At 26.4% G+C, this 20147-nt stretch overlaps 12 protein-coding genes across 12 annotated transcripts; 5 read left to right on the plus strand and 7 right to left on the minus strand. All coding sequences in view use genetic code 12, as the record gives it.

Annotated features, from left to right (window-relative positions):
• Positions 1-43: 43 nt before the first annotated feature.
• SNL1 (Snl1p) lies at positions 44-697 on the minus strand (the record flags this gene model as incomplete). The annotated part of the gene is made up of 1 exon (XM_051764780.1): positions 44-697. One exon carries the CDS (start codon positions 695-697, stop codon positions 44-46), a length of 654 nt encoding a protein of 217 aa, XP_051618158.1.
• Positions 698-1584: 887 nt separating this feature from the next.
• KGF54_004117 (uncharacterized protein) lies at positions 1585-2712 on the plus strand (the record flags this gene model as incomplete). Its single annotated transcript, XM_051764781.1, has 1 exon — positions 1585-2712. One exon carries the CDS (start codon positions 1585-1587, stop codon positions 2710-2712), a length of 1128 nt encoding a protein of 375 aa, XP_051618159.1.
• A 1134-nt stretch (positions 2713-3846) lies between these two features.
• Positions 3847-4311, plus strand: COX5 (cytochrome c oxidase subunit Va; the record flags this gene model as incomplete). The annotated part of the gene is made up of 1 exon (XM_051764782.1): positions 3847-4311. One exon carries the CDS (start codon positions 3847-3849, stop codon positions 4309-4311), a length of 465 nt encoding a protein of 154 aa, XP_051618160.1.
• A 317-nt stretch (positions 4312-4628) lies between these two features.
• On the minus strand, positions 4629-6419 carry RTG3 (Rtg3p; the record flags this gene model as incomplete). Its single annotated transcript, XM_051764783.1, has 1 exon — positions 4629-6419. One exon carries the CDS (start codon positions 6417-6419, stop codon positions 4629-4631), a length of 1791 nt encoding a protein of 596 aa, XP_051618161.1.
• A 602-nt stretch (positions 6420-7021) lies between these two features.
• On the plus strand, positions 7022-7681 carry SFT2 (Sft2p; the record flags this gene model as incomplete). The annotated part of the gene is made up of 1 exon (XM_051764785.1): positions 7022-7681. The coding sequence occupies one exon, from the start codon at positions 7022-7024 to the stop codon at positions 7679-7681; it is 660 nt and encodes a 219-aa protein (XP_051618162.1).
• Positions 7682-7828: 147 nt separating this feature from the next.
• HNT1 (adenosine 5'-monophosphoramidase) lies at positions 7829-8287 on the minus strand (the record flags this gene model as incomplete). The annotated part of the gene is made up of 1 exon (XM_051764786.1): positions 7829-8287. One exon carries the CDS (start codon positions 8285-8287, stop codon positions 7829-7831), a length of 459 nt encoding a protein of 152 aa, XP_051618163.1.
• A 935-nt stretch (positions 8288-9222) lies between these two features.
• Positions 9223-11703, plus strand: CDC48 (AAA family ATPase; the record flags this gene model as incomplete). Its single annotated transcript, XM_051764787.1, has 1 exon — positions 9223-11703. The coding sequence occupies one exon, from the start codon at positions 9223-9225 to the stop codon at positions 11701-11703; it is 2481 nt and encodes an 826-aa protein (XP_051618164.1).
• Positions 11704-11842: 139 nt separating this feature from the next.
• Positions 11843-12265, minus strand: OFR1 (Ofr1p; the record flags this gene model as incomplete). Its single annotated transcript, XM_051764788.1, has 1 exon — positions 11843-12265. One exon carries the CDS (start codon positions 12263-12265, stop codon positions 11843-11845), a length of 423 nt encoding a protein of 140 aa, XP_051618165.1.
• A 203-nt stretch (positions 12266-12468) lies between these two features.
• Positions 12469-14160, minus strand: GAD1 (glutamate decarboxylase; the record flags this gene model as incomplete). Its single annotated transcript, XM_051764789.1, has 1 exon — positions 12469-14160. The coding sequence occupies one exon, from the start codon at positions 14158-14160 to the stop codon at positions 12469-12471; it is 1692 nt and encodes a 563-aa protein (XP_051618166.1).
• A 1077-nt stretch (positions 14161-15237) lies between these two features.
• On the plus strand, positions 15238-17076 carry SAC1 (phosphatidylinositol-3-phosphatase; the record flags this gene model as incomplete). Its single annotated transcript, XM_051764790.1, has 1 exon — positions 15238-17076. The coding sequence occupies one exon, from the start codon at positions 15238-15240 to the stop codon at positions 17074-17076; it is 1839 nt and encodes a 612-aa protein (XP_051618167.1).
• An 88-nt stretch (positions 17077-17164) lies between these two features.
• Positions 17165-17980, minus strand: KGF54_004126 (uncharacterized protein; the record flags this gene model as incomplete). The annotated part of the gene is made up of 1 exon (XM_051764791.1): positions 17165-17980. One exon carries the CDS (start codon positions 17978-17980, stop codon positions 17165-17167), a length of 816 nt encoding a protein of 271 aa, XP_051618168.1.
• Positions 17981-18330: 350 nt separating this feature from the next.
• Positions 18331-20094, minus strand: KGF54_004127 (uncharacterized protein; the record flags this gene model as incomplete). The annotated part of the gene is made up of 1 exon (XM_051764792.1): positions 18331-20094. The coding sequence occupies one exon, from the start codon at positions 20092-20094 to the stop codon at positions 18331-18333; it is 1764 nt and encodes a 587-aa protein (XP_051618169.1).
• Positions 20095-20147: the final 53 nt, after the last annotated feature.

A 20147-nucleotide genomic window follows, 5' to 3' on the forward strand; every position in this document is an offset into this window, starting at 1 on the left:
AATAATATACTTTCATAACATGAATTAATACTTTAATTTGAAATCAATTAGTTGTTGTAGTTGCTTTAACTGTTATATCTTTTTTAAATCTATCCAATCTGTTTTGATGATCTTGAATAAATTTAATAACTTTTTTTCTATTTTCTCTTAAAATTTCATTCCCATTAACATCTATACCATCTAATTTCATTAATTCTTTTAATAACATTTCATCAAAAAATTTAAATTTTGAATCAATTTCATCAATTGATAATTTTTTATAATTTTCTATATAATTATCAATTTCTGGTACATATTCCAGTTCAACATAATCTAAAATTTCTTGAATTTCTTTATTTGCCTTTTGAGCTTTACTTACTTTTTTCTTTGGTTTTTTTGTTGATTTGGTTGTTGTTGTTGAATTTTTATCATCTAATTTTGTTGTGGTTGTAGATGTTGTTGATGAACCAAAAATTTTACCAAATATAAATAAAGTAGTTAATGAAATTAAAGTTAATGAAATAGTTACTGGATTAATTCTTAAATTTTTAAAATCATCTAATATAGAATCATATTTTAAATTTTGAAATTGATGAAAATGTTGATTTACATGAGAATGAAATTCATCAAAATTTGTTGGAATTTTTGATTTTATTAAATTAATATAATATTGAATATCTTCAACTGTTGTTGGAAATTGAGATTTCAATTGATCCATTTTATTGTTGTTGTATGGTTTTTAATTGATGATATTAAATCTCGTTTAAATTTGAAATTATTTGTTGCTTATTTAAAATATGTATAATTATTAAATATTATTAAAATGTTCACTTCAATTTCTCAGTCTTTTAAATTTCAATTGTTTTTTTTTTCTTCTGTCATTTGATTTAAAATAATAAATTATTTTTATTATTATTATTGCTTTGAAATTGTTTAAGATCCAGTTATATATTGGTTGATTACTTTAATCTGTATTCAATAATTTAACTCTTGCTGAATCAATTTCTTTAATATTGGATCTGATATTTGAATTGTTCATCTGTTGATAGATCTTTAAACCCATATGAAAAATTCCCCAAAAAAGTGGATAGTGCCTTGCCGCAATTTTAATAGCTTGTGATACTTTAAATTACATAGTAAATTGCTACCAAATAATCTCGAATGGCATTTGAGATTCGTTTCAAATTTTGATCCAGATCTATGAGTGAGTGGCTGTTGCATCTTGATTCATGGCCTTAGAAATAAGTCTTCCTAGAATTTGGTTAATTACTTCTATAATCTTGTTCGAGTTTGCCAATACAAATTGACACAAAATGTTTTATTCAAATTGCTGCAAAAACTTTTCAAATTATGACAAACTAATATTAATTGTTTTCTAAATTAAATGATCCCATGAAGCATTGAAGTTTGTTTTTAATGGCTATAATCATTTCGGAGAGTAATTCTAATGTAGTATCAAATGAATTGTTGAAGGTGCTGTATTTGCAACAATTAATTTTCGATAAATTATAAATCAGAGTCTGTTTTGTGTAATATAATTTGTTACAAAGAAAACTCAAAAAAGATGAGATCAACCTCATTTAATTAATTTAATACCAGTTTTAAATGGCCTTCACATTTGGATTTACCAATGATGACTTAAGTGATGACGACTTAGAGAGCAATACTGTTACAAATGACTCAAATTTACAATCAAAACCCACAACAACTTACAAACTAGATACATATGAAGTAAAATCAGAACATTTACCAAAATTACATGATATGAATACATTACTAAAATCATTAGAAGGTATACGAATCACTTTTGATAATTATACAACACCAAATCAGAATATAATATACAGAAGAGAATTATTTGATGTAAAGCATCAAATTATGATTGAAGATTGTGATGAAAAAATAAATTCAAATTTGGTTGTTAAAGATGAATTGAAAAATATAATAATAGATAAGAATGATTCTGATGTACAAAATAATGTTTATGAAGGTGGATTTAAGAGTTGGGAATGTTCTTATGATACAATTGATGAGATTAATGAATTAATTAATGAATACAATAATGGGAATAATGATGTACTTAATATTTTTAATAGTTCAATTTTAGATTTTGGTTGTGGAACTGCATTACCTTCAAGTTATATACTAATGAAAAAATTTGAATTTAAAAATACAAAACCAATGAAATTAATACTATCGGATTTTAATCATGACGTGTTGAGATTAGTTACATTACCGAACTTAATAATAAATTGGGCTTCAACTTTAAGTATACAAGATTTACATAGTCTAACAACTGATGAAATAAATACAAGATTTGAAAATAATGAAGTTTTTGTAACTAAGAAATTGATTGATGAATTTATAAAACAGTTGAATGAATATTATATAGAAATCAAATTCATTTCAGGATCATGGGGTAAAGAATTTAATACATTAGTTTCACGATTTAATATAAATTTCATGATAAGTTCAGAAACTATTTATTCACCAATTACTTTACCAATAGTGGCAGAATCAATTAAGATAATACTAAGTGAATCAAATCCTGATGATAAATCGAGTATGTGTTTATTGGCTGCAAAAAATATTTATTTTGGAGTTGGTGGTTCTATAATTGAATTTTTAAATCATTTTAAATCTATAATTGATTCAAATTTTAAAATTGAAGTTAAAGAAATAAATGATTCTCAGCTAAAGAGATCTTTACTTTTAATTCAATACAATAAGTAGTTACAATCTATTTTTTGATGTCAAATTAATATTCATGGACACAATTTATAGCCTGAAATATATAAGTTTCGATATAAAAACGAGAGCTTGTAATCAATCGGTTAATAAAAACTGCGATCGTTAATTTTAATATATATTAACAATCTACATGCCAAATTAAAATCGTACATAAATCAATTTGGTCTACTACTACTCTTTAAAATGACATGATTTTTAATTTTGCAACTTATTAACAAAAGTACACTACCACACAAATTCTATACAGTAAAAAGAAAAAAAGCATCTAATTAGAATTAAGGAATATCAAATCGAAGATTGAATTTAAAGGTTGTAATATTATTAATATATTGAGAATAACTTGTTTTTATTCATCGGATCTTATCAACTAATCACCAATTATTAATAAATATTCTTCATAAAGGAACTTTCACAGATTAATAGGTATGTTACTTTTTTAAATTAGTCATGAAAGAAGAAATTGAGAAATAGGGGATTGATATAACTGTCAGTTAATTTGGCTCAAAAATTGAAGAAATATAAGGACTGAAATCACAAGTCGATCACTACAGTCTATAATAGAGTCAATTGTATCAATTTTAATTAAACCCAAGTCTGATTTGAGTATATAATATTGGGAAGATCCACTCAAAGGTTTAAGGTTTAACTTTCAATTGTTTTCACAATTCATTATACAAATTAAGTTTAGTCAAGAATATATGTTGATTTATACTTGAAATGTCAGAAACAATAGACAAGTGATTTAGCATTATACTCAAACTTCAATATACTTGAATTAACATTATACTTCATAAGATTTATCGTTGGTAGTTCATTTACCAATTATTATATAATATATTAATTAAAGTATTAGTCCAATCAAAATTATAAATTTTTTTTTTATGTAAGAGAGAGAAAATTAATTTAGTTAAGTGAAAAATTATTTATATAACAACAACAATATCATACGAGCAAACACAAGATATATTACCTAAAACCTTTATTTCAATTTCATACTCACTACAATATTTATCAATTTCATTCTTTCATTCAACTTTATTAAAAGAACAATAAACTAACTTATTTTTTAATAGACAATAACATTCTTAATATCATACACAACAATCATAGCAAAAAATGTCATCACAAATGTTTATTAAATCTTTAACAAGACAATCAATTAGATATAATAGTTCAGTAGCTAAAAGCATTCCAAGAGCTTTATCAAATGCTTATGTTGGAAATTTAGAAACAAGATGGATTTCATTACCAAAAGAAGATCAACAATCAATTATAGAAGAATTAAAAACAAGAATGGAATTACCATGGTCAGAATTAACTAATGCTGAAAAACAAGCTGCTTATTATATATCATTTGGTGAATGGGGACCAAGAAGACCTTTATATGCTCCAGGTGAAGCTTCAAAAATATTTTATATAGTGGCTGGTTCAGTTATTGGTAGTATTGCATTATTTATTGGTATTAAATCATTAGCTGCTCCTCAACCACATACTTTGAATAGAGAATGGCAAGAAGCTTCTGATGAATATTTGAAATCTAAGAATGCTAATCCTTTTACTGGTTATTCACAAATTCAATAATTTATTTAAGAAATGTTAATTTTTTATTAGTATATTCTTTTTTATTTAATTTCTCAATTTTTAATTCATTTCATGATTCACACAACAACTCAGAAAACAGTTTTATTTATGTCTTTAAAGAAATAAATGAAAAAAATAATAAAAAAAAAATAAAGAAAATATAATAGAGTATTACTGTAGATTTTTAAGTGATCTCTTGTTGTTGTTTTCTTCTGAACTGAAACTATTAATTAAATTAAAAACAATTACAAAATCCTATAAATAACGAAAACCATCATCTATTATTTCTATCTATAAACACATAAACCTTCTTTGAGTTAACTCCAATTACTACCACCACCACCACCACCATTTGTTCCACTTTCCAATTGATTAATTTGTTGAATCAATTTAGACTTTGCAATTTCTTGTTGCTTCAAAACATAGTTCAAATGATTCATATAAATCACAGATTTATTTAAAATAGTGGATTTATTAGGTTTAGTTTCTTTAACTTTTATTGACCCAATTAAATCTTGTAAATCTTGAGAATCAATATTTTGTTGTCTTTGTAAAGTTTGTACAGCACTTAATTGAGGATTTAATAATGATGGTGGTACAATTATACCTAATTCTTTAATTTTTTCTTTTATTAAATCTCTTCTTCTTCTTTCTACTGCATTATGAAATTCTCTTCTTCTTTTTAATTTTTCTTCTTTGGAGAGTTGTTTTGTGGGGATATTTGATGATGATGATGCTGCTGATGATAAATTTGTGGTGGTTGTATCTTTTGAATGTTTTGAAGAATTGGGTACTGATGTACTTAACATTGATTGTTGTGATGGGGGTGGTGATAATGATGACCAGTTCTCCCGTTTTATTGAAGCATGGTTTGGAATTGAGGAACTCATTTGTTGTTGTTGTTGTTGTTGTTGTTGCTCTTGTTGTTGTTGATTTTGAGAAGTAGATGATGCTGGTTGATTTAAATTCAAATGATTTATCCTCTGAGTACTATATCTTGGAGGTGAATTTAAATAAGATCCATTGTTGAAATCTGGTGATACATAAGATGAAGGATTCAATTGTGGCGATATATATGAATTAGATTGAGGTATTTGATTGTTATTATTGTATGATGGACCACTTATACTTCCATGTCTTGATAATTCAGTTGGACTGAAAACATTATTACCATTGTTATTAAAATTCCCATCACTATTTCCATAAGAATCTTCAGCTATAGATCTTAACGAATTAAAATTATTTGATGATCTCGTAGGTGGTGAAAAATATTGAGGATTTAAAAATGAATTTTCATCATAATTTTTTCCAGGTGAAATTAATTCATCTAAATTCGCAGAATTTGATATATTCATAAATGGTTGTGATGATGAACTTCTTAATTGTGGAGATAATGGTTGTGGTGATAAACTTTCTCTAAAATTGTTGCTGTTGTTTGAATATTGTGGAATATTTAATTGAGGTCCTAATATAGCTTGGGAGAATGCCATATCATCTAAGAATGGCTCACTTGTAAAAGATCCTGGATTTGAACCAGCAAAATTAGATTCTAATTGAGATTGTTGTTGTTGTTGGAGGTTCAGATTCTGGTTATATAAATTAGATGAATCACTTGATTGATGTTGTTGTTGATGTTGATGTTGCTGTTGATCATTTGGATATCTATTTGGACTTAAATATTCACTTCCTGATAATTGAGTATTTGAATTAAATCCAGATTCTGATGTATTAAGATTACTTATACTACTATTATAATAATTCCCGCTATCATTTGAATTTATATAATTTTGATCGAAATTTAGGTTATTGTTAACATTCTGTATATTATTATTATTATTGTTATTAGTATCACCGGAGTAATCTAAATTTAATGAATAATCATTACGAATACCAGAATTATTTTGATCGTCATCTTCATATTTTAAACCAAATGATTGTGAGTTATTTATATCATCATCATTTATTGGATTATATGTAAAATTTGGTAAATCTTGATCATTTAATTGATTATTGTAGTTATTATTGTTGTTATTATTATCTGATTGAAAATTAGATTTTTCATCAAACGTGCTAAAGTCTGATGGACTGTCTTTTAAAAACTGTTCCATATTTGAGGAAAAACTAATATTGAAAAAAACTATTTGATTGAATCAATTTATATTCGTTTTTGTAGATGAAAATTGGTATTGAATTTGAGATTAATGAAGCCTTGTATTGATAAGGAAAGATTATAAAAAAATAATTTCGAGGGGGACTTAACGGGTAGTGTTTCTGGTTTAAGTATTTTGATTAAATTGAATTGAGCACTAATGTATCAAACGAAGTATGATTTGATAATGAACTAACTTTATGATGTTCTATTACTGTATGGTAGGTAAGACTTATTGAATTAGTCAAGTTTGAAGGTAAAATGTAATTAATCTAAATTGAGAAATTTACTTACTGGTTATTTATTTTTTTAAATAATTTTTTGTTTATTTTTATTATTTTTATTATTTATTTTGTGTTTTTGATTAAATATTATTATTTGTTTTCTAATATTAGAATTTATCTTTAACTAGTTTGCCATTTAAATAATTAATATCAATTAGTTATTAACAAGTAATCATTTGCATTTATAATCCGTCGAAGTAAAGTCTCACTTAGCATAGATTAATACATAAGTCACTTACTATCATTTAAGTTTCATATAATTTATATATAATCAAAAATGTCAGTCGAATCAGAGAATATCTTTAGACAATCATTTCGAAATTGGAATGATAGAACTACTTCAATAAATAATAATAATAATACTAATACAAATCGACCTATATTATCAGAATGGACAGATTATTTCAAAACTGGAGCAAATGATTTATATCAAAGATTACCAACATCAATTCAAGATTTAAATAATCCAAATTCAACTCAACAACAAGAACCTTCATGGTTTCAATTATCAAGATTGGAAAGATTAATTGGTTTTGGTTGTTGTTTATCTGCTTCTGTTTTGTGTTTTGTAATATGTTTTTTTATGTTTCCTGTATTAGCATTAAGACCAAGAAAATTTGGATTATTATGGACTGGTGGTTCAGTATTATTTGTTATATCATTTGGAGTTTTACAAGGACCATATAATTATATACGACATTTGTTATCAAAAGATAGAATTGTTTTTACTACTGTATTTTTTACATCAATTTTTTTAACTATTTATTCAAGTGTTGTTTTAAAAAGTAGTTTATTAACAATTTTTACAAGTATAATTGAAATATTTGCAATTGCTTATTATACTATAAGTTATTTCCCATTTGGTGCTACTACATTGACATTTTTTACAAGTTATATACTGGGTTATATATTTGGATTAATTGGGGGTATTTTATAGGATATGTCTTAAATTAAATTCATGTATATTTTATATATATTAATATATTAAATTATATAAATCAACTTTACGTCAACTCCTCATCAATTCGTCACACATACATCATCAACATCATCAATCTCATAAACCTTAATCTCAATATTTTTTTTATAACTTTTCATTATCTAATTTTGCTAATTCTTCTTTTAATTCTTCATGTAATTTACCTAATTTAGTAAAATCAGTTTCTTGAGCAGGCCAACCAACCCCTAACCCAGTTTCTTCATCAGGTTTTGGAATCAAATGAAAATGAACATGATCAACTACTTGATGAGCAATTCTACCATTATTTTGTAAAACATTATAACCTTCACCTTCAGGAGTATTATTTTCATTTAATTTTAAAACTTTTGTTAATTTTTTAACAACTGGTAATAAATCACTTAAATAATCATCTGGTATATTATGTAATTTTGCTCCATGATATTTTGGAATAATTAATACATGACCTTTTGATGTTGGTTGTATATCTAAAAATGAATAAGTTTTGGCAGTTTCAATTAATTTAAAAGATGGAATTTCACCTTTTATAATTTTACAAAATATACATGATGCATTTGATGACATTGTTAGATTCGTTTTGATACTCTAAAATCCCTAGAATCAATTATAAGAAATTGGATTAATTAAAAAAGGAATTGAAGAGTGGATATTATTTATTACATTAATTATTTGATTGGTATAATAAATTATTATAGCTACCAAATTTGATCTCCACTTAAAACATTATTATAATTCAATCAAACGAGGGGTGGATTGGTAGCTCTTTTTTTGAGCCAGGATTTTGCAACACATTTCTATCATTAATGGATCTTTAAAACAGCTTAAGATTCAGATCATGGGGAAAAACTTTTTATTCTAATTGTATGTAATTTATTAAGATCTAAAATAAGCTCATTGACTATGAAATCTTATTTTCTCGAATTGCTCTGTTATTAAAAAAAGAAAAATAATCACAAGTTTGAGACTAATGATGAAACACGTACTCAACAAATAGGCACTCCTGAGTAGAAATAGAAAAATAAAGGTAAAAGTAAAGATTTCCTGCAATAGAGCTATAATGTGAAGAAGGTGTAATTGGTAAGAACATTGACTAATTTATTCAAGTGAAAGTCTCAGGAACTTTTGGCTGAGTTTCCTAGAATTGAGCTCGTAAATTGACGGCAAGGCAGAGACAAACCAGGTTAAACTTGCATGAAGGCAATTTCAATTGAATTGACTGATAATCAACTTTCTCATTCTCTAGCTCAAAATTTCCTTTTTCTTTGTGTTAATGAATAGTTTTTGTTTCACCTAAGAGCATTCACTTATTTGATCCGTTATAGTATCTATTTTTTTTTCGTTCGATAATTAAAACACAATTTTTAAATTTGCCATCAATTAATATTTCAATAATATTTTAAATATTTAAATTTATCAACACATTAATATTTTTTTAATTTAGTTTTAAATTATTTTATACCAACTCAATTCATTAATTTATATATTCAATTTATTGAAATATGACTGGTGAAGAAGATAAAAAACCTCATTTTGATGCTTCTGGAGCATCAACAACTGATGATAAAACAGCAACTGCCATATTAAGAAGAAAAAAGAAAGATAATGCATTAGTTGTTGATGATGCAACTAATGATGATAATTCAGTTATTACAATGTCTTCAAATACAATGGAATTATTACAATTATTTCGTGGTGATACTGTATTAGTTAAAGGTAAAAAAAGAAAAGATACTGTATTAATTGTATTAGCTGATGATGATATGGAAGATGGTGTTGCAAGAGTCAATCGTTGTGTAAGAAATAATTTAAGAGTTAGATTAGGAGATATTATTACTGTACATCCATGTCCTGATATTAAATATGCAAATAGAATTTCAGTATTACCAATTGCAGATACTGTTGAAGGTATTACTGGATCATTATTTGATTTATATTTGAAACCATATTTTGTTGAAGCTTATAGACCAGTTAGAAAAGGTGATTATTTTACAGTTAGAGGAGGTATGAGACAAGTTGAATTTAAAGTTGTTGAAGTAGATCCAGAAGAAATTGCTATAGTTGCTCAAGATACTATTATACATTGTGAAGGTGAACCAATTAATCGTGAAGATGAAGAAAATAATATGAATGAAGTTGGTTATGATGATATTGGTGGTTGTAAAAAACAAATGGCTCAAATTAGAGAATTAGTTGAATTACCATTAAGACATCCACAATTATTTAAATCTATTGGTATTAAACCTCCAAAAGGTATATTGATGTATGGTCCACCAGGTACAGGTAAAACTATAATGGCAAGAGCAGTTGCAAATGAAACTGGTGCTTTCTTTTTTTTAATAAATGGTCCAGAAATTATGTCTAAAATGGCAGGTGAATCAGAATCAAATTTAAGAAAAGCTTTTGAAGAAGCTGAAAAAAATTCTCCTTCAATTATTTTCATTGATGAAATTGATTCAATAGCTCCAAAAAGAGATAAAACTAATGGTGAAGTTGAAAGAAGAGTTGTTTCACAATTATTAACATTAATGGATGGTATGAAAGCAAGAGCTAATGTTGTAGTTATTGCAGCAACTAATAGACCAAATTCAATTGATCCAGCTTTAAGAAGATTTGGTAGATTTGATAGAGAAGTTGATATTGGTGTACCGGATGCTGAAGGTCGTTTAGAAATCTTGAGAATTCATACCAAAAATATGAAATTAGCAGATGATGTTGATTTAGAAGCTATTGCTTCAGAAACTCATGGTTTTGTTGGTGCTGATGTTGCTTCATTATGTTCAGAAGCTGCTATGCAACAAATTCGTGAAAAAATGGATCTTATTGATTTAGAAGAAGAAACTATTGATACTGAAGTATTGAATTCTTTAGGAGTTACTCAAGAAAATTTTAGATTTGCACTTGGTAATTCTAATCCATCAGCATTACGTGAAACTGTTGTTGAGAATGTTAATGTTACTTGGGATGATATTGGTGGATTAGATAACATTAAGAATGAATTAAAAGAAACTGTTGAATATCCAGTTTTACATCCAGATCAATATCAAAAATTCGGTTTGGCTCCAACAAAAGGTGTTTTATTTTTTGGACCACCAGGTACTGGTAAAACATTATTAGCTAAAGCTGTTGCAACAGAAGTTAGTGCAAATTTCATTAGTGTGAAAGGTCCTGAATTATTAAGTATGTGGTATGGTGAATCAGAATCAAATATTCGTGATATTTTTGATAAAGCAAGAGCAGCAGCTCCAACTGTTGTATTTTTAGATGAATTAGATTCAATTGCAAAAGCAAGAGGTGGTTCACATGGTGATGCAGGTGGTGCATCAGATAGAGTCGTCAATCAATTATTAACTGAAATGGATGGTATGAATGCTAAAAAGAATGTTTTTGTTATTGGTGCAACAAATAGACCTGATCAAATTGATCCTGCATTATTAAGACCAGGTAGATTAGATCAATTAATTTATGTTCCATTACCAGATGAAGCTGCAAGATTATCTATTTTACAAGCTCAATTAAGAAATACTCCATTAGAACCAGGTTTAGATTTAAAAGAGATTGCCAAAATCACTCATGGATTTTCTGGTGCAGATTTATCATATATTGTTCAAAGATCAGCAAAATTTGCCATTAAAGATTCAATTGAAGCACAAGTTAAATTAAATAAATTAAAAGAAGAAAAAACAACTGAAGTTAAAACAGAAGATGTTGATATGAAAGAAGTTGAAGTTGAAGAAGAAGAAGATCCAGTTCCATATATTACAAGATCTCATTTTGAAGAAGCTATGAAAACCGCCAAGAGATCAGTTTCTGATGCTGAATTACGTCGTTATGAAGCTTATGCACAACAATTACAAGCTTCAAGAGGTCAATTTACAAATTTTAGATTTAATGAAAATGGTGCTGCACCAACTGCTGATGGAAGTAGTAATACTGGAGGTGCATCATTTGGAGTTGAAGAAGAAGACGATTTATACAGTTGATCTAAATAGTAAAGAAAAGCAAATGATTTTATAGTTCAGTTTTAATTTATCTGTATTCACAAATAAAGTAAATTTTAATTAATTATTACTAAATAATATTAATACATAAAATAATTACAGTAAATCCTTAAAAGCTCTATTAAATTTTATAAGCAGATTCATCAACACCATCCATTTTTTTAGGTAATCTAACAGCAATACCAATTGGGAAAATTTGAACATTTTCTAAATCCCATATACCTTCTTTTGCATAAATATCTTTCTTTAAAAAATCAAATATTTCATCCTTGGAATCAGCTACTAAATGAAAAGAACTTCCAGCGAATTTTGTCTTTAATTCATCAGTATATATAGCACCTGCTGATTTTATTGGGTAAGGAACATTTGCAGGTATATCTTTTACATGTTGTGGACGAACTTTTGATCTATCTACGTTTGGTTTATCAAAAACTGTAACTAAATATTCTTGTGACATTTTTGGGATTGATTGATTAAATTTTCTAATGAATTGAGTTGAAATGATTGATTTTAATGTGGTTGTAGTAGTTAATGTATTTAACATTTAATTTTGTTAAAAATTTAGGTGGTTAAATATTTGGAATTTTTTATTAAGTCGATTTGATATTTTTTGCGGGGGGATTACTAAGCGTTTGAATATTTAAGTTTTCCGATCGAAATCGGGATTTTGAATAGAGATTATTAAGCGAGTTTTAATACGTAATTTTTTTTATTAAGGATAATTCTATTAAGAATATTCTTTTTTATTTAACAAGTACCACGATAAGATTTTTTATTAATACCAGCATCTTGATGTTTTTCTTCTTTTTGTTCTTTTCTAATTTGTGCAGTACCACCAGTTGCAATAGCTAATAATAAATTATGAATATCTTGTTTATTTTGTTCACCATCAGAATTTGAAATTATTGATCTAACTGTATCAGCAGCTTTTGCTAATAATTCAGCAATTTCAGTACAATCATTAGTTAATTTTTCCAAAAGTGACATACCAAGAGAATTTCTAACTACTACTCTTAAAATTTCAATATCTGTTTGATCTGGTGGTAAATGATAATTTGGTACAATAAATCCTCTTTTTCTTAATAATGAAGAAAATAATTCTTGTGGAACTTCGGGATATTTATCTCTAAATTCTTTACTAAATCTAAATGCAACTACTGGTAATCCTGGTTTAAATTTTTGATTTATTGTCCAAATATCTGATAATTTATGATGACTTTCCTTTGTATATATTTTTTTAGATTCTGCTTCATCAATTTGTTCATGAATTACTGATAATACTTCGAAATAACCAGTTTTAATTAAATAATCAGATAATAATCTTGAATTTGATAAACATCCATCGAAAATTTTAGCATATCCTTCTTTACCTAAACTTAAGAAATTATAATATTGTAATAATACAGGAAACCCAGGTCTTGAAAAATTTAATCCAAATGTTTCTTCAACACCTCCCAAATAATCAAGACTAAATCTTAATTCTTTTGGTAATAAATCCTCATGTTTCCAAATAACCCAACCTAATCCAACAGAAGTCATACCAAATTTATGACCTGAAGTATTTATAGAATCAACTCTATCAATCGAAAAATCCCATTTTAAATTTGGGAAACTAAAAGGCGCAACAAATCCTCCACTTGCTCCATCAACATGAATTCTAATATCTAAACCTTTTTCTTTTTCAACTTCATCCAATAATTTTGAAATTTCATCAACTGGTTCAAAAGCTCCAGTGAAAGTAGAACCTAATATAACAAATATACCAATAGTATTTTCATCAACATTTTCTTTAATTTTGGAAACATCAATTAAATGACCTGATGATTCATTTATTGGAATTAATCTATTTTCAACATCAAAATAAACTGCAAATTTTTCCAATGCAACTTGAGCACAAGTAGCCATTAAAATATTTGGATTAGCAGTTGATTTACCTTGTTTTTTCATTTTTTCTTGCCATCTCTTTTTCAAAGCTAAACCAGCTAACATAATAGCTTCTGAAGAACCAGTTGTTGCAGTTCCTAAAGAATTAACAACTTTATCACCAGTTACTTCATCTATAGTATGAGGAGCATGCCATAAATTACTTAACATTGTAATACATCTATTTTGTATATCAATTAAACTTGGATATTCATCATTATCAGCTAAATTTTTTGTTAAATTCTCAGCAGCAATTCTAGTTTGAATATCATCAACATATGTATTAACAAATGATGCTAAATTTAAAGTTGGTGATCCATCTAATGTTAATTCTTGATTTAAATATTTATAAATTAAATGTTGTTCAGATGATTTTAATGGAATTTCAAATTTAGGAATTAATTTTTGTGCTTCATAAGCATCACTAAATTGATCTGGTTTTAAATTTAAATTTGGAATTTCTTTTAGGATTGAATATTCTAAATTTAATGGTTTAAGATGTTTTGATAATACCATTTTGATTTATAGTTGAGATTTGGGAATTGAATTGGTCTAACAATTATTGAAATATATAAATTAAATTTTAAAACATTTTACATCTTATTTATATTCGAATTGGCTTTGAATTATAAATTGAAATTTTAAACATTTTAAATTATTATTGCTTTGTTTAAAACTAACAAATATCCGTATTTTAATATTTAGTTTGTGTAATCAAAATAATTTGATTTTGTATAATAAATTTTACTAAGTCAATTCTCTCTAGAAAATTCCCCCCATATTTTAATAATCTCGAAGGAAGATCTGACCAAATATTGACTTAGAAGTAATCGAAGCTACTTGATTTTTCTAAATCTAGATGGTGGTAGTTTAAATAGAAATCACTATTTAAAATCTCCTTTTTACTTCTCAGCAATCAAATCAATTTCAATCCCCTCTCTTTCTCCCTTCTTCTTTACTTATGACATAATTTAATATGGCTTAGAAATATAAAATTACTTGATTTTTTTAGTTGTAATCTTTTGACCATAATGGTTTTATGAAAATTTGTCTTTCATTCAATTCATTTATTAAATCCGATTGAAGGAAGAAAACAATTAATTTTTCATAATTATTTAAGTTAATCTCATTATATTGTTCTTCAATTTGATTTTCGTTAAGCTAGTATTGTTTTTACAAAATTTGGTTGCAAAACTTCAACAATTGAAAGAACGTGCTAAACAAACAATGTTAATTATAGATTTAAAATTTATAGATCTGAATTATTTAAAACAATTGATTAGATCTTTAAGTCAATAAATTTATTGAAGCACTTTGCCATCGTTCATTTAATACTGGTTTAATGTAGAATATTATGTTTTGATATTATGATATATATTATCACAGTGAATATATTTATCACATGATAAGAAGAAACTACCAAAATTTTTTTTTATTTCCTTTTTAAGTTTGATTTATAAATTAATTTTATTTATCAATAATTTTGAAACAACGAAAAATTTAAAATTTAAATCAACAATTTTTACAACCAAATTTATTTTCATTTTCATTTTCATTTCTACATTTCAATTCTAGCTTAACATTCTAAATCAAATGGTTTTAACTCATTCTATTGATAAAGATGGTACTAATATCTTTCATAATAATTTAACAAATACTTATTTAATTATTAGTAATAATGGTAATAATATTGAAATTACAAAAGAATTACCAATTTATTTGGAAAAAACCAATAATAGTCAATTTCAAACAATTAGTTGCATTATTGGAATTATTAAATTAAAAATTAATTCATATATTATTATTGCTGATAAACATACTATAACTGGATCAGTATTGGGTAATGATATTGCATTTATAAAATCTTTTAAAATTTATCCATTATCTAGTAATGTTACTTTATCATCTGAAGAAAAGAAATATTTAGAATTATTAAATAAACAATTGAAAAATTCAACATTATATTATTCAATAAATAATCAATATGATTTAACAAATTCATTACAAAAACAATTTACAACTCAAACTCATCCATTAGATGAAAGATTTTGGTGGAATAAATATTTATCATCACCATTAATTGAATTTGATAAAAATTATGAATTTATTACTCCTATAATTTATGGTTATTTTAAATCTCATTCTACAAAATTTAATGGTAAAAATTTACAATTTGCATTATTAACTAGAAGATCAACTTCAAGAGCTGGTACAAGATATTTCCGTCGTGGTATTGATTTAGATGGTAATGTTGCTAATTTCAATGAAACTGAACAAATTTTTACATCTGATGATAATCATGTTTATTCTATATTACAAACAAGAGGTTCAGTACCAGTTTATTGGGCAGAAGTTAATAATTTAAAATATAAACCAAATTTAGAAATTAGTACTCAATCATCAATTGAAGCAACTGAAAAACATTTTGCTCAACAAATTGAATTATATGGTGATAATTATTTAGTTAATTTAGTTAATCAAAAGGGTTATGAAAAACCAGTTAAAGATGCTTATGAAACTGCTGTAAATAATTTACCACCAGGTTTACAAAAACATGTTCATTATATTTATTTTGATTTCCATCATGAATGTAAAGGTATGAAATTCCATAAAATTAATTTATTATTAGATCGTTTAATTAATTTAGGTTATACTTCAGATAATTATTTTGAAATTGATTTAAATACAAAACAAATTTTGAATGTTCAAAAAGCTATAGTTAGAACAAATTGTATGGATTGTTTAGATAGAACTAATGTTGTTCAATCAATGATTGGACGTTGGTTTTTACAAAATCAATTATTAAAATCAAGATATTTATTTTCAGTTGATCAAACTTTTGCTTCTATTGATCCAAAATTTAATTTGTTTTTCCAGAATTTTTGGGCTGATAATGCAGATGCTGTAAGTTGTGCTTATTCTGGTACTGGAGCTTTAAAAACTGATTTTACAAGATTAGGTAAAAGAACTTATCAAGGTGGTTTCCAGGATTTAATTAATTCTATAACAAGATATTATAAAAATAATTTAGCTGATGGTTCAAGACAAGATTCTTATGATTTATTTTTAGGTAAATTTAAACCATATCAAGATGCAGTTAGATCACCATTTGCTGATAACAGACCTCCAATTATTCAATTATTACCTTATTTAATGGGTACTTCATTCTTGATCTTGTTAGCGTTATTTTATTACCCAAAAGGTTCATTATTAGATTATAAAAATTTAATTTTTATTGCATTGGTTTTATTATTTAACTTAAAAAGTTTCCAATATATTATTTCAAGTGGGTATCAATATGTTGATTGGCCAAAATTAGTTCCATTAGATTATTTGAAAAAGAATTATACTTATGATTCAAATGGTAAAATCAATGGTGTAAAATATGATAAAACTGAACATTTCAAAGGATTTTCTAAAAAATCAAAATAGAGGAAATAAGCGTAATTAATTAGAAATTAAATAGATTTTTATATTCAAAAGACTTTTTTAATATATATACAAAAACTATGAACTTTTTTTAATCTACACTCATTTCATCATTATTTGTTGTATTCATATAACTCTCCAATTCTTTATCTAAATCATCAGCACTTTTTTTACCATTACTTTTGTTTTTATTTGGATTCATATATGAATCTAATTCTTTATCTAAATCATCAGCACTCTTTTTTGGATTTGGAGTTATTCTATTTTTGAAAACTCCACCATTACTACCACCTCTTATACCTCTACTATTACCTCTATATCCACCTCTTGATATCGGTCTAACACTTGTAATAAAATTTTCTTTTTTATGAATTGGGTTTGATTTTATTCTATCAGCTAAACTAACACTTGTAGTATTTTCAACAATTAATATTTTACCCATTGCCTTTTTACCATCATATTTAATTATAGCTTCTTGATTAGATCTATCATTATCTTGTTGGAAACATATATACGCTATCGTATCATTTAAATCATCGAATTTTATAAAATCTACTGCACTTATTGTTGAAAATAAATTATTTAAATCTTCTCCATTTAATTCTGGATGAATGTTTTTCAATCTTAATGTTGGTCTTCCATTAGCTAGTTGTAATACGTCTTTTGGTATGCTCGAGGAAGTTGTGGATGATGATCGTGGAATGTATACGTCTCTATCTCTTGAATCTCTAGTTTCTCTATGATTGATAGGTATTGGTCTTGAAGAAGGTCTTGATGGTGGGAATCTAGATGATCTGTGATGGTTAGGTAATGGAGCGCCTCTTCTTCGAGTAGGTATGAATCGTCTATGACTTTGTTCTTTTTCTCCAATTATATCGTCAAGGGATTTTTCTAAGATGTTTGACATTTTTTTCGTTGTTTTTCTAGTTTGTTATGTAAGTTTTACTTGAATGAAAATTAATCTTTTGATTTTTTTTTTACTATTATTTTTCGTTCAAATTGAATTTTTACGTTCGTGGACGCTACCAATTACAAGCGAATTTTTTTGATAATAATTTACAAGTACAGAAAAAAAAAAAGATACAATTTTTTTTTGAATAGTTGCAAAAAGAGATTCGATTCTAAATGAATAAGTCAATGGTTGCAAAAACAATTCAATTCTACATGGATAAGTCAATTAAATAAATATCCTGTTATTACAAACGTCTATTGTTAGAATATCAACTAAATTTGGAAAAAAAAAATTAGTCATTATCATCATTTCAATCCATTAAGCAATTCAATCAATTCAATATAATTCTTTTTAGATTTTTGTCTAATTCTTTTACCATAGTATATCAAGGGTATAATTAAAGCGATTAAAGCAAATTCTATAACAGCTAAAGCAATATAAGTATTAGTTGTGCCAGAAGCGTCTAGCCATAATGAACAAACAAATGTAAAAACACAAGCCAACAAATTATTGATAAGAGCAACTATCACCATCGATATGATGGTTATCTCAGGGTAACAATCTACTGTATATGATAAGGCCAATTCACCAACACTTCCAAAGCCAAATCCGACAAAAGCTAGCCCAGCGTATATGCAAACGGGTGACCATTGCTTATCACTACCTACTCCAAACATAATTAAACCAGCTGGTGATAGAATTAATGTAATAAATAATAAATATAGTCTATATTCTGGCTCATATAACCCACCATTTCTTTTAGCAATCCAAGAAACATAATAATCAGAAACATAACCGGCCAAAAAACAACCTATAATACTACCTACTAAAGTTGCAATATTTAAATTGGCTACTCCAAAATCAGAATAGTTGTACGGTGGATCATAAAATATAGTTTCTTCAGTAGTTAAGTAAAACGATAACAAGACATCTTGAAAACCCCACATTAATCCTGACCATACGACAATCTCAAATCTAAATACTTTTAAGTAAAGCCATAATCTTTTAAGGTATTGTTTGAATCCTGTACCTACCAAAAAACTAGCTGGTGTAATTAACGCTATACTTTTATAATAAGGTCTTGGTTTTTCCTCTTTTGTTTCTGGATCAATGTTGAACATTTCATTGGTTTTAATATCAGCTAATTCTCTATTTGAACTAACAGGATGTTGATGAGGTTCTGCCTCGTTATAAATTTTTGTATCAATTGTAGATTTTTTATCATCATCTTCTTTAACAATAATGTCTTTATCATTAGTAACATCATAATCTCCATCAATTGAAGTAGAATCATAAACTTTAGCATACAAATACCTTTCAAACGAAGTTTCTTCATAAAAGAATATGAATATCACTAAAGTAGCACCACATATGATAGCACCCCACCAACCAACCCATCTAAAAGATTGATAATGAGCAATATATCCAGCTATTAAAGGTCCTAAAAAGGTACCAACAGAAGTACTGAAAATATATAAAAACATATGGAAACCTAATTGATTTTGAAAAAATAAATCTGTAATAGACAATAAAACTAAAGATTCAGCAGCTGCTTCAGAACTACCAACAAATAACTGTGACCATATAGTGTCTGATGTTCTTCTGCTGACTGCGAACCAGATACAACCCACAAGTCCAACGAGCAAGCACAAAAGATAAGCAATCTTTCTTCCGTATAAATCAGGAGCTGGTGATAACAAATAAGCCGCAACACCAATCGAAGCAAATAATACACCAGCACCAGTATTCATTGCATCATATGAAATTCCATAACGTTCATTAAGTGAATCTTGTGTAGCTCCTGCATCATTTGAAGTTGCAGCAGTTAAAGCAGTATAAAAAATTAATAAGAAATAATTCCAATACTTGCGTACATTGGACCAATTTAATGGATCATTTGGTGAATCAGTTGGTTGTGGAATAAGTACTAACCCATTTTTATCTCTTTTGATTGATTTTGTTGATGTTATTGAATTTAATTCATTTTGTTGCCCTGTTAAAATGTTTGTTGTTCCTGGGATATAATTATCATCGTAATATTCTGATGGAATTGAAGTTTCTATAGCCATTTTTTTATATCTTGATTAATGGTCTTTTTGGAAAAGTAAATCTAGCAATGAAA

Source organism: Candida jiufengensis (assembly GCF_024610255.1).
Source record: "Candida jiufengensis strain CBS 10846 chromosome Unknown scaffold1, whole genome shotgun sequence".
Taxonomy (NCBI): domain Eukaryota; kingdom Fungi; phylum Ascomycota; class Pichiomycetes; order Serinales; family Debaryomycetaceae; genus Lodderomyces; species Lodderomyces jiufengensis.